The sequence below is a fragment of the Ambystoma mexicanum genome, chromosome 11, assembly GCF_040938575.1.
Source record: "Ambystoma mexicanum isolate Mex_15411 chromosome 11, UKY_AmexF1_1, whole genome shotgun sequence".
Classification (NCBI taxonomy): domain Eukaryota; kingdom Metazoa; phylum Chordata; class Amphibia; order Caudata; family Ambystomatidae; genus Ambystoma; species Ambystoma mexicanum.
Window position 1 is genome coordinate 913260799 of NC_090934.1, and position 21112 is coordinate 913281910.

The 21112-nt window shown below is 44.6% G+C and overlaps 1 protein-coding gene across 1 annotated transcript in view; it reads right to left on the reverse strand.

Moving 5' to 3' along the window:
* LOC138503906 (mucin-5B-like) overlaps positions 1–21112 on the reverse strand; it is a 447355-nt gene that overhangs the window by 297605 nt on the left and 128638 nt on the right. The window contains exons 9-11 of the mRNA XM_069623991.1: positions 16491–16629; positions 12086–12187; positions 10150–10219 (exon numbers count right to left, since the gene is read on the reverse strand). Coding sequence (XP_069480092.1) covers positions 10150–10219; positions 12086–12187; positions 16491–16629 — 311 coding nt within the window. The remainder of the gene's footprint in view (positions 1–10149; positions 10220–12085; positions 12188–16490; positions 16630–21112) is intronic.

Here is a 21112-nt window from a genome sequence, read left to right on the forward strand (position 1 = left end):
AACTATAGATTACTCTCACTAATGATGTGCCTAGCAAAATCTTTTCCACTTTTATACTGAAAGAAATGCAGAAATGGGTGGAATCTGTATAACTTTCAGACACTTTACAAACAGGATTTAGAGCTGGTTCATCTACAGTGCATAATATTATGTTGCTGGATACACTGACTAGGAAAGTGACATGTAAAGGAAGTCTGCCATGATATGTAATGTATGTAGACTTCCGTGCCACTTTTGACTTCGTTGACAGAAGGAAATTATTGGAGTAGCAGAAAATTCATTATTTACTGGATTGGTTGCTATATTTACTGAAGAAATTGTATGATAAAACCATGGTACAGGTGAGGTGGATCAGTCAAGTGGCCTGCATGTCTTCGATCCCAAATATTAAGGGAGTTAAACAAGGATTTGCACTGGTCCCTCTATTGATTAACTTGCATTTGTCTGATTTATCCTGCTATTTAAGCATAATTAAAAATTGTACTCCAAAGGTTATCACGGAGACGGTTGAGCAGGATGGCATGGTTGACAGTGTCAAAGGCAGAAGAGAGCAAGCAAGATAAGAACACAAGGGGTGTTAGAGTCGAGGTTGGTGAGCAGGTCTTCACGGATGTTCAGGAGAGCAGTTTCCGTGCTTCTGGCAGCTCTGAAGCCAGACTGATGGTCATGAAGACAACCAACAGATTCAGTGTGGAGATTGAGCTGGGAGATGGCCAGTTTCTCCAGGAGCTTGCCCAGGAAGGGAGATATGGAGACTGGGCGATAGTTAGCCGGGCAGGAGGGGTCGGCAGAGGGTTTCTTAAGAAGAGGGTACACAAGGGAGTGCTTCAGGGGGGAAGGGAAGACTCCAGTGGCGAAGGAGTGATTGCAGAAATCCACCAGGGCAGGAGCCAGGGAGTCTATGTGATCCTTGATAGTTTTGGAGGAACAGGGGTGAACCTGTTTTGACAAGACTTTCATAGATCAGACTTGTCTAGAAACCTCGTCTGGAGAGAAAAGGGGAAAGGCAGAGAAGGGCCAGAGGAAGAGCAGGGAATAGCGGGAGGGGGATGAGAGGAGGAGAGTGAGGACAAGATGCCCTGAGTTTTTGAAATGAAGTGAGAAGCCAGTGCCGTGCAGAGGGCTTTGGAAGGGACAGGAGAGGTAGAGACTGTGGCAGGATTGGCCAGTTCCTTGCAGATTTTAAAGAGTTCAGCCAAGTTGTTAGATGCCGCAGAGACGTGGGCTTGGATATGAGCTCTCTTCTTGGTGAGGACAGAGAGTCGATATTGCCTTTGCAGCAGTCGGCAGGCCAGTTTGTCAGAGGATGAACCTGAAACACGCCATTTCCTCTCGGCAACCCTACACTTGCGTTTTAGGGTGACGAGGTCTGAGTCATACCAGGAGTTACACTTGGCTTTGGGCTTCAGGCGGATTCTCATGACAGGGGCAAGGTTATCCAGAGTATCAGACATAGAAGTGTGGAGTGTGGAGAGGGCTGTGTCAGGGTGAGAGTCAGCCAGGGGGGGTCGAGGGGGTGAGAAGGTGGTGGTGAAAGCCTCAACTGACACACGCTTCATGGGGCGAGTAACCGAGAAGGTGGTTGGCAGTGACGGAGGTGGCTTGGCCTGTGGGGTAGGGAGGGTGAGGTGGGACATTGGAGAAAGTGGTCACTCTAGGAGAGAGGAGTAGAGAGAGGGACAAAGAGGGGAAGGTCTGAAGAGATCAGAACATCGAGAGTGTGCCCTGCAGAATGAGTCGGGCCAGAGGAGAGAATGGTGAGTGAGAGAGAGTCACAGAGGTCATGAAAGAGTTCAGAGGGGGGACAGGAGGCATCCATGTGGATGTTGAAGTCTCCAAGAAGGAGGAGTTGAGTGGTTGAGGCCAGGAGTGAGGAGGAAAGGTCTGCCCACTCAGAGAGGAAGGAAGAAACCTGACCAGGTGGCCGATAGATAGTAGCCACAGTAAGGTAATGGCTAGGCGAGAGAGAGATCCTGCAGACGATGCATTCAAAAGAGGAGTAGGCCTGCGTAGGAATGACAGAGGCAGGAATCCACTCAGGGAAGATAAGGGCTATGCCCCCACCAGATCGGTTGGGCCTGGGCGCAGAGAGGATCTTGTAGCCATCAGGTAGGAGTGTGTCAAAGCTGGTGACATAGCTGGCCATAAACCATGTCTCAGTGAGACCGAGGACATTGAGGTCAAGTTCTTCAAGAAGGCGGCAGATATCAGAGGAGTGTTTGACAGCAGAGTGGGAGTTAAGAGTGGCAATGTGGAGAAGGTTGCCCTCCTTGAAGGACTTCCGGGGAGGGGTACAGATCAGAGGTATGCCATGCGCAAGTGTAGAAAGAGCCAGAGAGAGGGCAGAGAGGGAGGGGGAAGACAAGGTAGCCAATGAAAGGGGGGAGGGGACAGCAGGAGAAGAAAGGAATTTGATGAGGTGCAGAAAGCATGTATCAAAGAGATGAAGGTTGGCTTGAGGGTCTTGGACTAATACGGTCCCATTAGAGTAGACATTAATGATGACCTTAAAGGATAGGAAGGCATCCCAATGGGTACCACCATTAATGGGAGAAGAGGAGAAAGGAGAGAGAACAGAGACCATATGAGCGGTCCATAGATCTGGAGAAGGAACGACAAAGAGGATGTTGGTGAGAGTTTCCTTGGAAGAGGCACTGATGTAGGTGTCAGCGATAGGGAGGCCTGGGTTGGAGACCAGGATGTCCTTTTTAAACTTTTTCCTATCAGACTTAGTAAGAAGAGCAGGATAGTCAATAGAGAAACAGTTTGAAAAGATAGGGGAGACAGAGAGCACCATAGAGTAGGTGGGAGAGGAGGGGGCTCAAGGGGTAGACAGACAAGGCAGCGAGAGGCAAGTGCGCAGGAGAGTGGGACAAGACAACGGCACTTAGGAGGCAAGCACAAGAAAGGCACAGGACATTCTAAGACAGGAGAGAAGACATACCTACATTTGAGAATCCTAAATTGGGAGAAAAAGGCCTAGGTTTCACAATGCAGTTTTTGTGGTGGTACAGATACAAGCAATTTAAAGCCACCTAAATTAGAGAATCCTAAAGAGGGAGAAAAAGGCCTTGGTTTCACAATGCCGTTTTAGTGGTGGTACAGCTACAATCAATTTAAAGCCACCTAAATTAAAGAATCATAATGAGGGAGAAAAAGGCCTAGGTTTCACAATGCCCCACTATCCGGGGGGAAAGCAGTTTTGAAACGGAGCCTCAACTGGCAGTCAGGGTAGGGAGACGAAAGTTTGAAAGATACATGTCCCAGATTAGGCCACGGACATGGAGGCATAGAATCATTTTGAATTGTGAGTTATAAAAAAATAAAGTGCCTCATGTCGATAGTTGGCAAAGTGTCACATTTGACATAAAACAGCATTTTATCGACCTTATGGCACCAAAGGGCAACAAATAGGCTGTTCTAAATTTAGCAGGAGGGTTTAACTTTTAGCAAAGGTTTCAAAATATAACAAACCTTCTGATCATAGATGGGGTTGTGAGTGTGGAATGAGAAACAGAGATTTGAAAGCAGCATGTTTTTCACAGATTGCCTTGGATGACCCATTAAGTAATGCATGAAGAAAACCTAACAAATCGTTCACATCACATTATGATTTCCATGCTAGACTAAATGTAGCTCAAATTAACCGTTTCATGCATGTTGTAGCATGCGCATAACATATTGTATATCAAGGATAACTGTTTCAAGTTAATGAGATGTCAGAAAAATTCCATAAGGATGCATGATTGTGAGAGTGTGTGCGAGTCTTTATTTGTGTCATGCAGTGACTAACAAGATATTACCATACCACAGTGCTATCTCTGATAAAGCCTAGTTGAACGTCTTATATAAGGTAACAAATGGACAAAGCGACAAAGTGGAACAAACAAGCACATCTTCCTGCAGACCCCAGCAGGTGGACACTGGTGCCTAAGAAAACGTGAACATAGATATGGATCTGGTCGCACCTGGCTGCACGTGGCCATTGAATTGGCTTGCCTGTTGCAGAACTTGTCTTGACCAGAAATGGGGATTGTGTCATTGTCTGGCTGCCTTAGGGGAATCCACAGCACTGAGCACTCAACACACACTGTGCATAAAAACCTTTCAAGTTTGACATTCAATAATAATGCAAAGCTGTCACCAACAGCCAGCTTAGCTCCAATCTCCAAAAGGTACTGAAGATATTTCACCATTCACCTAAAGTAGTAACAGGAAGCAGGGATGTGAATGAGAAGACTTGGGAAATAGCAGGCAATGAGGAAACACGCTGCAGAAGAGGTTGCAGGCGAAGCTACAGAGGACTGCAATGGTGAAGTTCTGAAGTGTTTGTTTAAACCAATTTACAGAATGACTTGTTAGGTGAAATTGACCGTGTAGTGCTCATCCCTGGTGGCATTAGCCAGTCTAAGGTGTCAGTCCCTGAATTTGCCTGTCAGTTGGTTGAAAGGGAGACCCTGCTATGAAAGGAGGCTGGATGCGATCTGAGAACCGAGGACCCACTACTGACTGGGCCAGAAACAGCAGAAGAGCCTGCAAAATCATTGTGGGGGACCAGTGAGCACCCACCCACCCAGAAACAAAAACTTCTCTTTGGAAACGTTATTTACCTTCAAATGCAAATACGTTCTTGCACTAATGACCGGTGCATGATGTTGTCACCACAGTCCTCTGGGCCATACACTGGCAGTCTTGCACACAGTATTATGGTCATCCACTATCCAGCATCTGGTTCTGATGCCACCAGCACCAATGAAAAAGAGACTCCAGCTGCAACCGACAACAACATCCCCTTTGCTATAATTCCCTGGTGACATTGGAACTCGTCATTCAACATCAGCAAGCATGCCCTGAAAATCATGTTGGCAGATAGCAAGTCGCCTAGCAAAGGACCCTGCCAGAGAGCACTGCACCCACGAGGGTCCTGACCCCCTCCCACCCAGGAAACTGGGCTCATGCAGAAATACCAACCTCAAGGGTCTGCTATAATATCTTTGTGCTATAGTTTCAAAGACAATCCCTTTTGCAGACCATCAAAATGTATGCTGCTTTTATAATAACCATGTTGCCATGTGTCTGCGAACATAACATATGCTAGGCCTTGAGTACTCGACTACACCTACCACTGGTGAGCACAAAAGCAGTAGATTTCTGCTGAGGCCAGTTAAGGAACAGTAACACGCCCTTGGACTAGGCACTCCCCAGTGACCAATATTCAAGGGTCACCCTCTCAAAATGTAAATAAGCCTCCTCATGGTGCCCGCATCTTTGTCAGACCCGTATTTACTTAGGCTTTCCCATGGGAAAATTATTCCTGCCAGTCTGCTCTGTAGCTGCCTTGAAAATAACGTTTCTAAGTTTTATGGGCCAGCCCATGATAAAAATTGAAAAATCGCTGTCCGCATAAGAAACATTTTTTTTTTCTATTGCTTTTGTGAGTGGGACTGCTCACGCTGATTTATTTATTTTTTTAACTAATGTCAGTGCCAGCAGTCTCAAAAAAAAAAAGTTGAGGGCCCACTGCAACTAGAAAACGTGTTTTGTTTTCTTTACAGCAGAGTGGAACCTCTTTCATCTTTTCAGGTCTAAACATGTTTCTGCTGGGAAGGGAAGCATGTGTCTTCCAACACAATTTGCTTGGGTGGACCATAAACTTCAACCAAATTGTCAAAAGTGTTCGGAAGTGTGTGGAACACACGCCAGCTGCCCCTGGCGTTCTCTGCCTCTGGAGAGTGAAAGGACACGCCCTTAAAAAAAAAAGAACCTGTCAAACAACAACGGAGTTCTCAAACCCAAGTAGCAGGTTTGTGAACTTGGGTACTGGGTTATGGCCCAGAAGCCTCCCTAGTTGGCATGGAAACAGGCCAATCCCTATGTATGCTATTGTTAGGATTATGCCCCTAGCATAATACCCATAGGCCATAGCCAGAGCCCATGACATTTGCCATATCATATCCTATAATTTTGCGCTTTGATAATTGGAAATCTTGCATTGATCAAGCCTGTATCCAAAGACCTATCCAAAAACCCAGAGAGAAGAATTAACAAACATTAAGTGCTGAGGACAAGTATGCTTTGACTGCCACTTTCTCTACCCCTCCTGTACCTCTGGCTGACTCACATCCTGACACAGCCCTTTTCAAGCTCCACTCTACTATCTCTGATACTCTTGATGTACATGCCCCTGTCATGAGGATCCACTTGAAGCACAAAGCCAAGGGCAACTCCTGGTACAACTCAGACCTCGTCACCCACAAATGCAAGTCTAGGGCGGCTGAGAGGAAATGGCTGGCATCTTGTTCATCCTCTGACAAACTGGTCTGCCGCCTGCTCCAAAGGCAATACCGACTCTCTGTCCTTACCAAGAGGACAGCTCAAACCCAAGCCTGTGTCTCTGCCGCATCTAACAACTCAGCCGAACTCTTTAAAATCTGCAAGGAGCTGTGCAATCTTGCTGCAGCCTCTACCTCTCCTATCCCCTCTCAGGCACTCTACACGGCCCTGCCATCTCATTTCATCTCTAAAACCCAGGACATCCTATCCACCCTCTCCTCTTTTTCCATCAACCTTCTTGCGCCTTGAAACACTTGTGTATAGGCGCGTTAGAAATGCCATATCACATCATATCTCTACCTCCCGCCTGCTGGGCCACCTCTCCTCTTCCCTTCTCTGCCTTTTCTCTGTTCACCACCGACGAGGTTTCTAGACAAGTTTGATTTATGAAAGTCTCGTCAAAACAGGTTCTTCCTTGTTCTTCCAAAACCTTCAAGTACCACATTGACACCCTTGCTCCAGCCTTGGCCGACTTCTACAATCACTGTTTTGACACTGGAATCTTCCTTTCCCCTCTGAAGCACCCTCTTGTGCACCTCCTCCTCAAGAAACCCTCAGCCGACCCCACCTGTCCGGCTAACTATCGCTCGATCTCCATTACTCCTTTCCTGGGAAAACTCTTGGAAAAGCTGCCTATCTGCCAGCTTAATCTTCACACTGAATCTGTTGGCGGTCTCCATGACCATCAGTCTGGCTTCAGAGCAGCCAGAAGCATGGAAACTGCTCTCCTGAACGTCCGTGAAGACCTCCTCTGTAACCTTGATGCTAATCAACCGTCTGTCCTCTTCTTACTTGATCTCTCTTCTGCCTTTGACACAGTCAACCATGCCATCCTGCTCTACTGACTCCATGATGTCCTGGGTATCACTGCTCAGGCCCTGGCCTGGCTGCACTCCTTCCTCTCGGTCTGACCGTCCCAGGTCCAACTTCCAGGTCCTTCCTCTCCTCAATTTCACTCTCTACCCGTGGTGTTCCCCCTGGGTCTAACTTTTCTCCTTGGCTGTTCAACCAATACCTGGAACCTCTCGCCCACTGCATTGCTGCTCTCCAGGGTGTTGCTAGGTCTGGAAAAGACCTGGGACTACACTGATGTCAGAACTGTCTGGACTGGGGCTAGCTAGCCTTTTGTTTGTAGCTCCTGAGATTCTATCCGGGGCTACAACCAAAAGAGCAGGGGCAATAACCCCCTTGTACCCACCCTAGCAATGCCTCTGCTGCGCTCTGCTCCAACTTTCAGTGCTATGCAGATGACACTCAAGCTCGCTTTCAGGCTCCCCTCTGCTGCCTCGTCTCCCTCCCGCATCTCGGATTGCCTGTCTGCAATCCAGGAGTGATGTGCCACCAATTATCTCTGCCTTAATGGCAGTAAGACAGAGATCATCATCATCGGCACACCTGCACCTTCCGTTCCTGTCACTCTCTGGCTGGCCACTCTTGGCCCTCTTCCTGCTCCCACCTGTGAGGCTTAGAACCTCAGGGTCATCTTCGACTGCACACTCTCCTTCTCTCCTCACATCGCTGATGTCTCTAAGATGCTACCAAACTCCTCATCTCCTCCCTCCTCTTCTCCAGACTCTTCTACTGCTCTACTCTTCTCTTTGGACTCCCTTCCTGTCACCTCTCCCCCCTCAAATCTATCTACCACTCTGCCATCGGCTCCCTCTGCCTTCTCTCACCTCACGACTCCATCTCCTCTTCTCTTAACTCACTAGGTTGGCTCACATTTCACTCCCAGCTCAAATTTAACTTCCTTTGTCTAGTCTTCAAAGCCCTCTATTGTCTTGCCCCTCCTTACCTATGTTCCCTTTTCCCTTTCTATACTCCTTCTCGTTCTCTCTGTTCTGCGAATCACTTCCTTCTCGCTCCTTTCCATTGGAACCGCCTCCCCCTCCCCATCCACTCTATTACCTCCTACCCCTCATTTCACACTTTTTTCAAATCCTATCTCTTCCACTCTCCCACCTAGCACCCTTTGCTTCTGCTCTCACTACTGAAGCCACCTCCACCCACTCCTCCTACGCCCTCTCTCCCTTTGGTCCCTCTCCATTTGTGCTTAACCTCATCAATAATGTAAATTGTTTTTTGTACTGTTTTCTGGTTTAGATTCATTATCATGCATTGCTTGTTGTATTTACTAATTCCTCTTGTAAAGCGCTTTAGATTAAAGTGCTATATAAAATAAAATAAATACAAAGAAGTCAAACTACCAGCTGAACCTCCTCAGAGGTATTCTTCTTTTCCTCACCTTCCCCCAGAAGCTCACTGTCTGTAGATCTTGGGTTCTCTCTAGGCTGGACTGCTGCAACAGTCTCTTTTTAAATCTGCCTGCCTCCACTCTCTGTCCTTTACAACTCATCCAGAACAGGACTGCAAGGCTTTTCCTTGGCCTCAAGCCCAGGCATCATAGCTCTCCAGCCCTGAAATATCTCCATTGGCTCCCAGTGGCTGCTGGGATCAAGTTCATGACCCTCTGCATTGTCCACAAGGCCTTCTGATGCCTGTGACCTAAATACCTCCAACTCTCTTTTCAGAAAAATGTTCCTACTAGAGCTCTTTGCTCCTCTACCTCCAACTCCTTGAGGGTCAGCCTCTTGTCCAAGCAACGATTTGTCAGCAGATCTCTTTCTTTGGCTGGCGCCTCCCTCTGGAACAGCCTCGCTGCCTCTCTGAAACTTGAGCAGAACCATCTCCATACCCAGAAGCACCTCAAGGCCTTCCTCTTTGCTTCTGTCTTCTCTCTTCCTCTCCCCTGCTGATCTCCTGTCTGATACTGCATTGGTAACCAGGTTACCCTCTGAATTCAGGCCCAGGTCCCTGCCCATCCAGTTGTCCCCCTACCTGTACTTATTAGACACCTGTTGTCTGCACTTTTAACACTTGCACTTGGCACCTGTTGGCTGCACTATTTGTTGCTTTTCATACCATGTCGGACACTTGCCCACCCTCCCCTCCCCCTGGCATGTTTCACCTTTCCCTCTCCCCTGCACTTGCATGATCTCAATGTCAATAGGCCTAGTAAGATCGTTGTCTTTGTCCTCCGTTTGTCTCCCCTCCCTTGCCTTGTCACACCTTGAAAAAATTGTGTATACAAGCATTATAAATGCCATATTCAAATCATATAAATCAAATCAAATCATAATAGCCAATCAGTTAAGCGGTTATTGCAAGGATGTTGACATTGACCAGTAGGAACTGAGGCATGGGCATTCGGCATGAGGAAAGTTACAGGTTGCCTAGTATTCCTGATGTGAAAATGTGGTAGCAATAGTGATCTCAGTTGTGATGTTTGATTCTATGAGATATCCATGACAGAAACAAGTTATGCAAGGATAGCTTAATTTAACTGGAAAATATGTAGGTGTGTGCATTGTAACTAGAACTTTCATTCAACTACATATGCAGCCAAAACCAAAATAATTCAGTTACAGGTATGCTATGAAATTCACCAGCTGCTGTTACCAATGCAACCATAATGTAACCTTGCCAATCTGTGTTCGTGACATCCAGCAGTTTGTGCCATGTAAATACTGTGGGTGAAGGTATTGTGCTAGGGGTATGGTTGCAGAGAAAACCCTTTCCCTACAACCCATGTCATTGGACAACAATGATACATTTGAATATCATTGATGATGTCAAATGTGATGCCAACCGAGACACAATGTATTTTGTGATGTCAACTGAATGTCCCTTTGATAACTCTAAAATGTTGTACTGTCTACTGTATTTAATTCATTACACTTGAGGAACACAGAGTAATGGGGGCAACAAACTGACTTCCGAATTCAGAAATGCCCCCTGAAGAGGGCCATTACTAACCATCAGAAAAAGGCAACTGCACCAGGTCACCGTTGACGTACACACTCCCACAGTGGCAGACCTTAATGACCTGTGACAAGACAATGAAAGGCAACACATAAGGCTGAGCAGGTCAAGACGTTAACAGTGAAACTAAACCGTGTAAGGGTTGGACAGCAAGCAATAGTGTACAAAACAAGATTTTTATGTTGTTAATGTTATGTGGTGTGAAGTGGTCCTATACACCACCCCTCTGCCATGTTTGGTGGCCTGAGTGAGAGAGTAGGGTTGTGTTAAAGCTAAATGCTAAACTTGTGGTGAGGATGTGTGTAGTTCAGTAACCCAAGACCTGAGTGTTGGTCTGTTTCTACGGGTTTGTCGGAGACACTTGTGAATACGTTATCCGAAGGGAAGAGTCTAATCTTGGCAAGATGAGGATTTGGGTCTAGTTAGGGTATCGGTAGTCTCGTAGGTCTTAAAAGAAGGCAGTAATGGTAGTTCGATGAAGTGGTGGTACATGTGGTGATGCCTAGGCCTGTGGGAGACCTTGTGTGTGTCGAGTAAGGTGGTAGGAGATTATAGCAGGAAGTCTGTTAGCCACGAGGAAGAGGGTGGTAGACAAATCATTGGTAGAAGTGGAGGGAGGAAGAAGTGTTGTGCATCATCCTGTAGCGAGTTAATAGGTGCTTTTCAGGAAAATGATTAGGACAGTCTGTTAGACGTTTGCGGTGGAATTTGTTTGATTCCAAATTGGCCGTGTGGGCTGTTCCGAGGTGAGTCCATTATACATGTTATTAGTCGGCAGATATTTAGTATGGGCATTGAAGAGGGACATCTCTGCTCTCGAAGGCCTGGCCATGTATGGAGCAGTATGTGCGATATAGGATAACACCTCTGAATCCTAAAGCTGACCAGGTATGGGGCTGCATGTTGCGTGATCCTATCTTATGATATTGGGATTATACCAGGCTCTGCTGAGATTTCCACGGTCTCCAGGTGCTCTGGTGGATCTGAAAAAGTGCTGGGGGAGAGGGAAAATGCAAATAGCTTTGCTTTTGTGTTGATGAATACCGATCGGATTTACTCTGGACCTGCGTAACGGTCAGTGTCCAGCAATTTTGTGTTGAGTGCATAGAGGTACTGGTGTCCGAAAGGGGGAGCCGTGTGTGCCCTGTAGAAAAAATGCTTTGACATAGTTCATTCTGTCTCAAATTATAAGAAATGGTATATTGGGGTGTACACAAATGAAAAACGTGCATTATAGAAAGTGCGGAATGCAGAAACCTGCAGTGGACACAAAGCAACGGTTGCCGTGAGTGATATATGCATCTTAGCCTGAGTCCAAGATAGATGGGGTGGCACCTGGCATTGGTAAAATGTTTAAGACATGGGGGAGAATTCTCCAGAAGCATGGGGATTAGTGTCACTTGCGTGTCGATAGGGGAGGGATGCGGCCAGCTGTGATAAGCTACCATGTGTGATATCTATGATGGTGTGAGATGTGCCGCTACAGTAACAGAGGGAGCAATTGCTGCTTTAAGCAGACAAGGAGCAGGTATCTTGCCCTGGGTTGAAGTGAACATTTGGTACAAATATGTGCACGTTTTCAACAGTGGAAGCGCTGTTTCCCAGCGGGACTTCACTGCAGTTTTCATTACTGATTTGCTGTTCTACTGAGAAGATAAACAACATGCTTGCTGTATTTGCTCTTAGTGAGAACGTTGCGTTGGAAGTTCAACATACCTCCCTGTTTAAGTGAGCTTGGCTTGTGTATGATGTATCCAAAGTGGACATTCACACTAGGGTCCACACAACTTGCCCATTAATGTCTAGTGTCTCCAGACACGGCCACTGCCTAAATCTGACACGTGACAAATAACGAAAACGTATACACCTGCTCACTCAAGCCACCCGCCTCCACTATTTAAAAGTGGTCGTTTGGCCCCAGAAATCTTACCTTGTATTTTAGCGCCAGGGTGACTGTATTCAAGCAGGTCACAGTGCTCGACACGCCACACTGGGAAAGTTCTCCAAGAATTGTGAAGTACTCATCATTGCTCTGCGTTATAACAGAGAATCAAACAGAGAAAACGTATTGTGTTAAATATTCTCTCAGTTGGCTCCATAGTCTCAACTTGCTGATCAACTCTGTGCCATTGGCTGTCTGCAGTCATATGACTTCAAAACCAGGCTACATGATAATAAACCATACTGCAACCTTTAAACGCCTCTATTCCTCATTTGCAGACACACAAAGCAATAGTCCTGCAGAACACAGACTTCCACACACGACATAATGCAAGAACCAGCCTCCAGTTTGCTCAGTTCTAATTGAGTCAAAGCCTGGAGAACCCCATGTGATGGCAAGTTTAACTTGTGCTCTACTTCAAAGATTGTTTTTAAGAACCTTTGTTTAGTATGCGCCTCTAATATTGAGAAGATGCGTGTCAGATTTGGCAAAAAATCCAACACTAAGAAAGAGTAATGCACCTGGTTTGGACCGCTTTAAATACTCCACTATTTCATGGATGAAATAGTAGATCAGAGGTGATATATACATGTACTAGCCCAGTTTGAGATATCATTGCAAGACTGCTCATCCCAGAGGGTGATGGTTACCGTGTAAGCCTCTACCTTTTCTCTACTTCATCTTCCCCCAGTCGGTGTCTTTGCATTCATGCAGTTTTAGCCAAAACCAACATTTCTGACCCTCCCTTTGGGGTAGAAAAAGGCTAAGAGACCTCGAGTGACTTGTTCAAAATCACAAATAGTGTCAATGTACTGAGAACAACATCCCTCAACCATAACCTCTTCAGTGGAACCTGTGCCTTCAGCACCCACAATCCCACAATGAGACTTAATGCTAGCCTCCACGAAACAGGATGTGTTTCACTTTGGGCCATGGAGTCTGGAAGGCAACCTGCTAGCCAAGTGTCAGATTTCGACTCTCCAATGGACAAACATGTCAGGATCACAACATCTTACAATTAATAATACATTCTCCTCGTTTGAAAAACACGCAAACCATAGGAAAGACAACATTTGACAGTGTTATCATAAAGGTCAAGTTAATGAAATAGGCACACCTGCAAAATGTATTTTGTGTTTCCCCTTTTTTCAGAACTTGCTTGCAACTGGTCAATGAAAGTTCGCTCCATCTTGCATTAAGATATTGTACAAAAGGAGAGCCGTCCTCTATGGTCTATAAAAAAGCGCCAGTAGCAGTAGCCCTTCCTTGTCTCATTTAATGTGTGACAGTGATGTGCTACTGCAGCAATCGTCTGTTAGATTTCCACTGGACAGGAACAGTCAGACACTGGGCATGGAACGTTGGATTTTGGGGTAATAGAAGTAGAAGGACGGTACAGGAGGACGCCAGGAATATCTTTAATAGGGCTGGGTGCTTTTTTGTTTTATGAATGGTGCAAATATGGTAGAGTATACTAGCATGGATGTGTTGAATGAGCGAGGGTACACATGTACCAATAGAGGATACTGGAATTATGACATGAATAGTTAAATCCGGATAATTAGCACAGCTAATAATACCACATATATCCAAATAGGTCATTGCAGATACCACAGTAACTCACTTCATATATAAATATCAAAATCATGTTGTTATATTTAGCAAAAATCAATCACTTTAAATTACAAAACAAAACACTTCAAAAAATCACATTCCATTACTTCTGCTTTACTCCTACAAGCAGGTATAAAATATGTTCTTAAATACCCTGTTAAAACATATGTCAACCCAGCAGCACTCTAATGTTCTCTTAATCACTGCTAAACGTAATGCTGTACCAATGTACTCCTATTTAATTTAGACAATATGTGCTCTCTGTTGGTATGATGTGCAACTAATGTACACCATTTTGAACTGTTTTGTTTTGTGATTTAAAGTGATTTATTTTATCTAAAGATAATAGCATGTTTTTGATATTTATATATGAACAGAGTTACTGTGGTACCGGTGATGACCTAATTGGATAGATGTGGTTTAGTTTAGTTTAGTTTATTTATTTATATAGCGCACCGAGCCCTTAAGCAACTGGGTGCTAAGCTTACATATTACAATAATACAGACATTTATAAAGAATGACAGCAATGAATACAGTATTTACAAGCAAAGTGATATGAACAACAGAATAGAACAGATTTAATATACACTATCAAAAGCTAAAAATGTACAATGTACAGGTGTTAGCAAGGCGATGTGTGTTGGGGCAGCCTTAGGCGTTAGATGTAGAATCTTGCACTTGGAGTCAGGCTTTAGTCTTTTTCCGGAATAAGTGGTAGGACGGTTCCTCTCTTAAGCAAAGGGGGAGGGCCTTCAATTTTCTTGCTGCGAGGACGGGGAAACTGGCCCCGCCTGTGCGATGTTGCCTAAATTTGGGCATGTTGACACTGTGCCTTAAGGCGGTTCTAATGGGCCGTGATGAAGTGTAGCGAGAAATAGTGTTGGGCAAGTAAATTGGTGCCTGGTTGGACAGGCATTTATGTGTAAGCGACAGGGTTTTGAAGGCGATTCTTTGGATGATGTTTAGCCATTTTAATGACAGTATAGTTTCGGAGATGTGATGATTTCTTGGGATATTTAGCGCTGCTCGAATGGCGTTGTTTTGAAGAACTTGTTGAGAAGTGCCTAGGTAAAGTGCATTGCAATAGTCTAGCTTAGAAAGCACTGAGGCTCTAGTTATTGCAATGCAGTTAGCTGGTGATAGGTAGGGTCGGCAAGCTGTGATAAGCTTACAGGTGTAGGTGGATGAGGAAGCCAGTGTGTTAGTTTGTCCAGTTAGGTTTAATGCAGAGTCTATGTAGATTCCTAATGTTTTCACCACATTGGCGACTTTGATGATGTTGCCATCAATGTTGAAGGAGGAGAATGACACATCCAAATGATTCAGGTTGGCAGGCGAACCCAGAAGGAGCAACTCTGTCTTATCATCATAAAGACAGAGGGCCTCATTAAACGGCAGCCCTATGAGGCAAAAATGGGAATGGGGAAGGGCCATGGAGAAAGGGGGAATTACCGCCCCGTCAATCTTGGAATGGGGTGGTAATTCCCCTTTTCTCCATGGTGGTACCGGTATGGTACCGATGGCAACCATGGTGCTAATAGCACCATGGTTTACCGCCTACCGTGTAATGAGGCCCAGAGTCCATGCTTCGCCATCCACGCTTGTATGATGAGGTAGATGTTGTTGAGGGTCCCACTGTCCACAATGTAATCACCAGTAATAGGGATGAGTATCTGGGTGTCATCCGTGTAGTTAGTGTAGGTGACACCCAGATAGTCAAGTTTGTCGAAGAGTGGCTTGATAAATACATTGTAGAGAGTAGAGGGCACGCAAGAACCTTGGGGCACCCCACAGGTGACGGGGGACGGTGTAGCAGAGGCAGAGGGTGCAAAGATCTGTTGTTGAGGAAGGACTCAAACCAGGCATTAGCTTCGTCTGAGAAGTGTGCAGCTGATGAGAGGTGTTTGCCTAGGATTTTATGGTCCACCAAATCAAAAGCTGCTGATAGGTCCAGTAAGAGAAGCAAAGCTAGATTGCCTTTGGATTTGAGTCTTGAGGTCAATAAGGGCGGTTTCAGTTTCGTGTCTGGGTCTGAATCCAGATTGCCTCAGTCCTAGTAAATTATTGGATTCAAGGTATTGTTGTATCTGCAGGTATGCAGCTCGGTCAAGTATTTTTAGTATGAATGGAACAAATAGGTCTGTAATTGGCTGAGTTGTTCGGTTAGGGATTTTTTTTAAAAGTGGGAGTACCTAAGCTTCTTTCAAGTTATTAGGTACTATGCTGGATTTGAAGGAAGCGTTAATGACTGATGTGATGAAAGGGGCTAATTCCTTGGCAGCTTCCTCAACAAGGGGGGTGCAGGACATGGTAGAGCGAGAGGGTGTGAGAAGACATCAGATACACTTCAGGATACGGAGGAATGGAAGCAGGAACATGATGGAGTACATTCAGCCAACTCTACACTTATTTGGGATATGCCAAATCATTTACACAGTGTTTCCAAACTCGATAGATTCACGCAACATGACCACAAACCTCATCATGATTTGCAAAACACTTATGATGTATGTTCAGTGTACGAGTGTACAATAGCATGCATGTTTTGATCATGTAGAAAAGACTTGTGGATGCAAGTTGCCTGGAAAGACTTGGTCTTGAGGACGGGCTGGTTGCAGCAGAGTACTACTACTAACAACAAATCCTTTGAAGCTTGAAAAACACCCAACTTATGTGCCGGAACCACAGAAGAGCTTCTGGACCATCTTCCAAATCCCAAACCTGACCAACAACAAGTTGTCCTTGAGTTGTTTAGTCTGAGGTGGAGTGTGCCCTTACCATGGAAATGATATACAGACAATTCCCATGAAATGTGAAATCTTTTCCATCAAAAGTGGAGACGTGGGAGCCCCCTAGTAGCTCGCAGCTTCTGGAGCAGGGCTGGGACGTGCAGTTCCACTGGCCATTTGAGCAGGAGCTGAGGAAGAGGCAACAAAGAACATATATCAGATCTTGACTGCTCAATGGTCCCAGTTGACAACATATTGCATTTTCAAGGGAGCAAATGTCAATTTCCGTTAAGAATCGCTGCCGCTACTTGTCCACACAAAATCTGCATACATCACAATGCCCATCTCAGATATGTGGGTACTCATTATGTTTAAAGACCACGCTAGAGAGTCTTGGGTGTGGTAAATTCACACCTGATGCTTTGACATTTGAAAAGGCTTTTAAAAAAAATCAAACTTAGGATTCAGAAATTAAAGCGGTTTGAAGCACGTCAATGTATGTAATCAACGTTCCACTTATCGCAGTACGAAAACAGTTTGCTGTTGGATTCTTGATTACATTAAAACAAGCCCATTCTGACCCAGCAGCAAAATGAAGCATGAATTTGTACAATACTACTATATGTATTGTGTTTCTTCTTTAATTTAAGGGATTTCATGATGATTGTCCCACAACAAACATAATACATGTTTTCTATCATTCATTATTCACATTGTGTAAATACAAAAATCGAAACACATTATTTTTAGCACCAGTTGTGTTTGTGGAAACTGCCACAGTCTAGCCAGAGGAAATACATAAAACCCTGAACGTCTGCTCTTCCCTTGTCCTCCTTGTGCACATCCTGGTGTATTGGGAGTATTCAGGAGGAAAAGAGAGTGCGACCACTGCAGTTCCCGGATTGGAGTTTGCTGCACACCTTTGCATTTATCACTTACCCTTTGATGTCCTTCCTGAGGTGTCTTTCAGGCTGTTGTGTGTTGCCCATCTGCCGATGAAAGGTCACTGATAAAGGCTTTTTACAAACCAGAATGAAGGTACAAGATGAAGCTCAGAGGCCAGGCCATGGAGCGAGTATAATGAAAAAATAAAAAATGGCCTGTATCACATCATCTGAATGTTTCTTGGACTATGGAAGCACAAGATGAAGAAGGTGGCTCCTGGAAAAAAATTGTGATCTCCTGGATTCTTATTGAGTGAATGTTTAGAGCTAACAGAGTGTTGAGAGGTTTACACAAGGAAGCCTCAAAAACTAACTCAGGACAATGTATGAGAAAGTAGAACAGTGGTGAGATTTGTGCCATGTGAAGTCCACACAAAAGTAGAGCACTGGGTAGATTATCTCTTCAGCGGAGGAAGGTTCGCTCAGGGGCAATGTGTTTGTCTTGGAAGCAAGACAACGCCTATCCTGCACTTATAAACCACTTGCTGGTATTAAGCGGGGTATAAATGAACACTCAAATAATAAAATACAATTTGGCACACTTAGATGTGGCTGATGCAAAATCTTCTCAAAGAGCTCTCTGACACAGAGCCCAGAGTGTGATCAAGCAGCTCACGAAGGAGTACACATATAGATCCACTCTTTAAAGGCACAATCACTTCTGATGAATGAGGGTTATCTCAACATGGCTACATCTTTATGAATATTTTGTCTGCTTGCACAATCTCCATTTACTGAGGAAATGGAAAGCTCCTTGTTCCAGCCTGCACATCATGTATGCCCCAACAGCAGGAGCCTAAGAGATTTCTGAGAAGCCACAGTGGACAGATCTAACACTCAAGTATGATGAGTACAGCATCTTAAAAATGTTCAGTTTGAGAACATATCTACTGAACCCATACCAAAACACAGTTTATAGACTAACAACGTCATATCTAATATAAAGGCTGAGGAAACCTGCAAAGGCTGATTCTGAGTTCACTATACACAACAAAACTGTGCAACCCTCTGCCTTGTAGTCATATCTTGCAAGAATAGGCAGCATATGTCACTGCTCACTGGACAGATATAGCTGATGTCCAGTACCCTTACACCAGTTGGGAAATTATGAGTACCAATCTATTTCTGAGAAAAAACCTCACATCAATATGTAAGAGCTCTACTTGCAACCTTGTTGTGGTGTAGAATTTGCCTCAGGTTATGCCTGTCATGGTAAGTTAAAAGAACTCCGTGTGTGTAGGTCCCCACATGTATTTCCCCATTTCAGTGCAATAAATCCCATTCTATCTGCATAAAGTACTCCAGGTTATCGACCATCATTAAGATCCTTGGAAAAAATCTCCAAGGGGCACTGATCCTCAATGGTGAGTCTGAGCCACTTAACTGCAGCTACTTAGGAATACTTAGATAGGGTTCTCTCATTAAGGCCAATGCCTAGCAAAATGGAGAATACAACTTTGATTGTAGGAGTTGTGAGACCGTACACCTTTTATGTTCGATTGGGCTGTGATAACATGATTAATTAAGCACACCTTTCCAATGCAAGACTGAATACTGATATTCCAAGCGCAAGACAGCACTAATGAGAAGGGCTGGCTGGTTTTTCTGAGCTCTACAGCTCTGAGTGGAAGGACAGTGATTTGCGGCGAGAATGGGGCAAGTACAAAATTGCCCTCAATGGATGAAGCAGAAAAACACAGTTAGAGAGGCCAAACACTTCCAGAAAGTGACCATTCCTGCCTTTTTCTCAAATAAAGAATGCTCAGAGCTTGGCACAAGAATTGTGCAGCAACACTTAAGATGGATAGGGTGGAACTTTGTTAATGCCTGACCCACAGTAGTGTGGAAGGTTGAGTGGCAGAAAGGTGTAGACGGACTGTGGACTGCGAATGAAGGCCAGATCAAGGGACCTGTTATCATGGAACACACGTCAGACAAGCCATGAACTGAAATGGTTAGAGGTATACCAATGCAGTAATGTAAAATCAAGAAAAGTTCCATGATACCAGAGCTCTCAGCCAGAGGCCAATCAGAGCAAGATCTATACTATGGACCGTCAGTTCATCAGATACAATTACAATTACTTAGGCTAAGGCTTAAGCCAAACAAAAGAAAAGATGAAGTCCATGAAAGAAGGCAGGCTTTAATATGACTTAGTGGTGTTATGTCCAAGCAAGACAACTCAGATCAGAGGATTCAGATAAGAACTGTACAGAAGTATACAACTGAATCATGTTATATGATTGGGAGATAAAGAGCAGTCTTTATGCTGGACTCAAGATGTCCTGGAGAACTCCATGGAATGTTCTGCCTGATTTAGGCAGCATTCCCAGAAATAAAACAATTGAAACCCCCAAAAAAGAAATATATTTAAGCTTACAAACTTCCTCTTAGAGATCTGAAAGACGAAGAATCAGTGGAGGTCAGTGAGATGATGGGTCTTACAAAGGGGATAGAAGACTGATGGCATCAAATTAAGAACAGCAAAGAAATAAAACGATGTAGACATAAAAGGGGCACCAATGGAAATTACACTTGAGGAACTCCGTTCAAGAGTTGCAGAAGTTGAAGCAACATAGAAAGAATTGTAAGGAAGCTAGTAATATGGCAGGAGATGGCAAAGATGGCCGAACATGCATCAGAGAAAGAGAGAGCTCAGTCCTGCAGTTGCAATCCGAAGTGGAATATTTGGATATCATAAAATAAACCTGCACACACACACACAAAAGTAATGGGCATTCCAAAGATACCAGAAGGTTTGGATTAATATAGGAACTTGTAAAGTGTCCTATGAGCACACATCGTGATCATGGGAGAGAGGATTGTTACAGTATACCATCTGATAGGACACTGTAACCTGAACATTTTTGAATTTTCTAACCCAAAATGGTGATGGTAATTCTGTCTCTGAAGGAGAGCTATGTTATTAAAGTTCATCTTCAAAAACACTTCATACCAAAAAAAGGAAATGTATAGTGCAAACATGTAATGCTATCGGCCCTGTCTACTGATATCTCTCAGCAACTGCCTTGTAGTTTGGCAACATGGCAGTTCTAGATTAACATGTACATTCCTGCAGGCAGTATGATGGAACCAAAAGTTCGTACATGCTGGGGCTGATCGCCGTGGGCAGCCCTGATCACAAATTATATGGTTGGGTGCTACTCGGGCTTGGTGGCAGATGAAATATTAAATATAAACCATGTCTAATTTTGACATGGTGACCTTAGGCTACCTACAATTATATCGTCTAAAACCTTTTGTTATAATTGTATTGCCCATTTGGTTCCTAACTGACCTACCTGTGAGGCGTTTCTGTGCATGTTCTGTGTACAAAACATTTGTGTTCAGACCGAGCAAAAGCCTTGTGCTCACTCTGGGAAAGACGTGTCACATTCCAGGAGGAGAATATCTTGCAGGGAGAGGCCCCATGCTTCAAAGGACAGGCAATGCCAGGCCAAAGGGTATCACACCAGGGTCGTCATTACTAGAGACTCTTTGTTGCAGCACACACAGAAGAGAGGGCAAAGTAAGCATTTGCAGGAGATGCACAACATTCTACTAAAGGGTCCTATCATCTTGAGAATCTCCATGGACTCCCACGTTTCCAGTATGTGTCAAAATGACTACTTATCTGCAAGAGCACAGGAATGAGTAGTGGTTAAACTGCCTACCCTAAACTACTACTAAACAAGCAGTGATACGAATCATAAAGGTGAAACAGGAA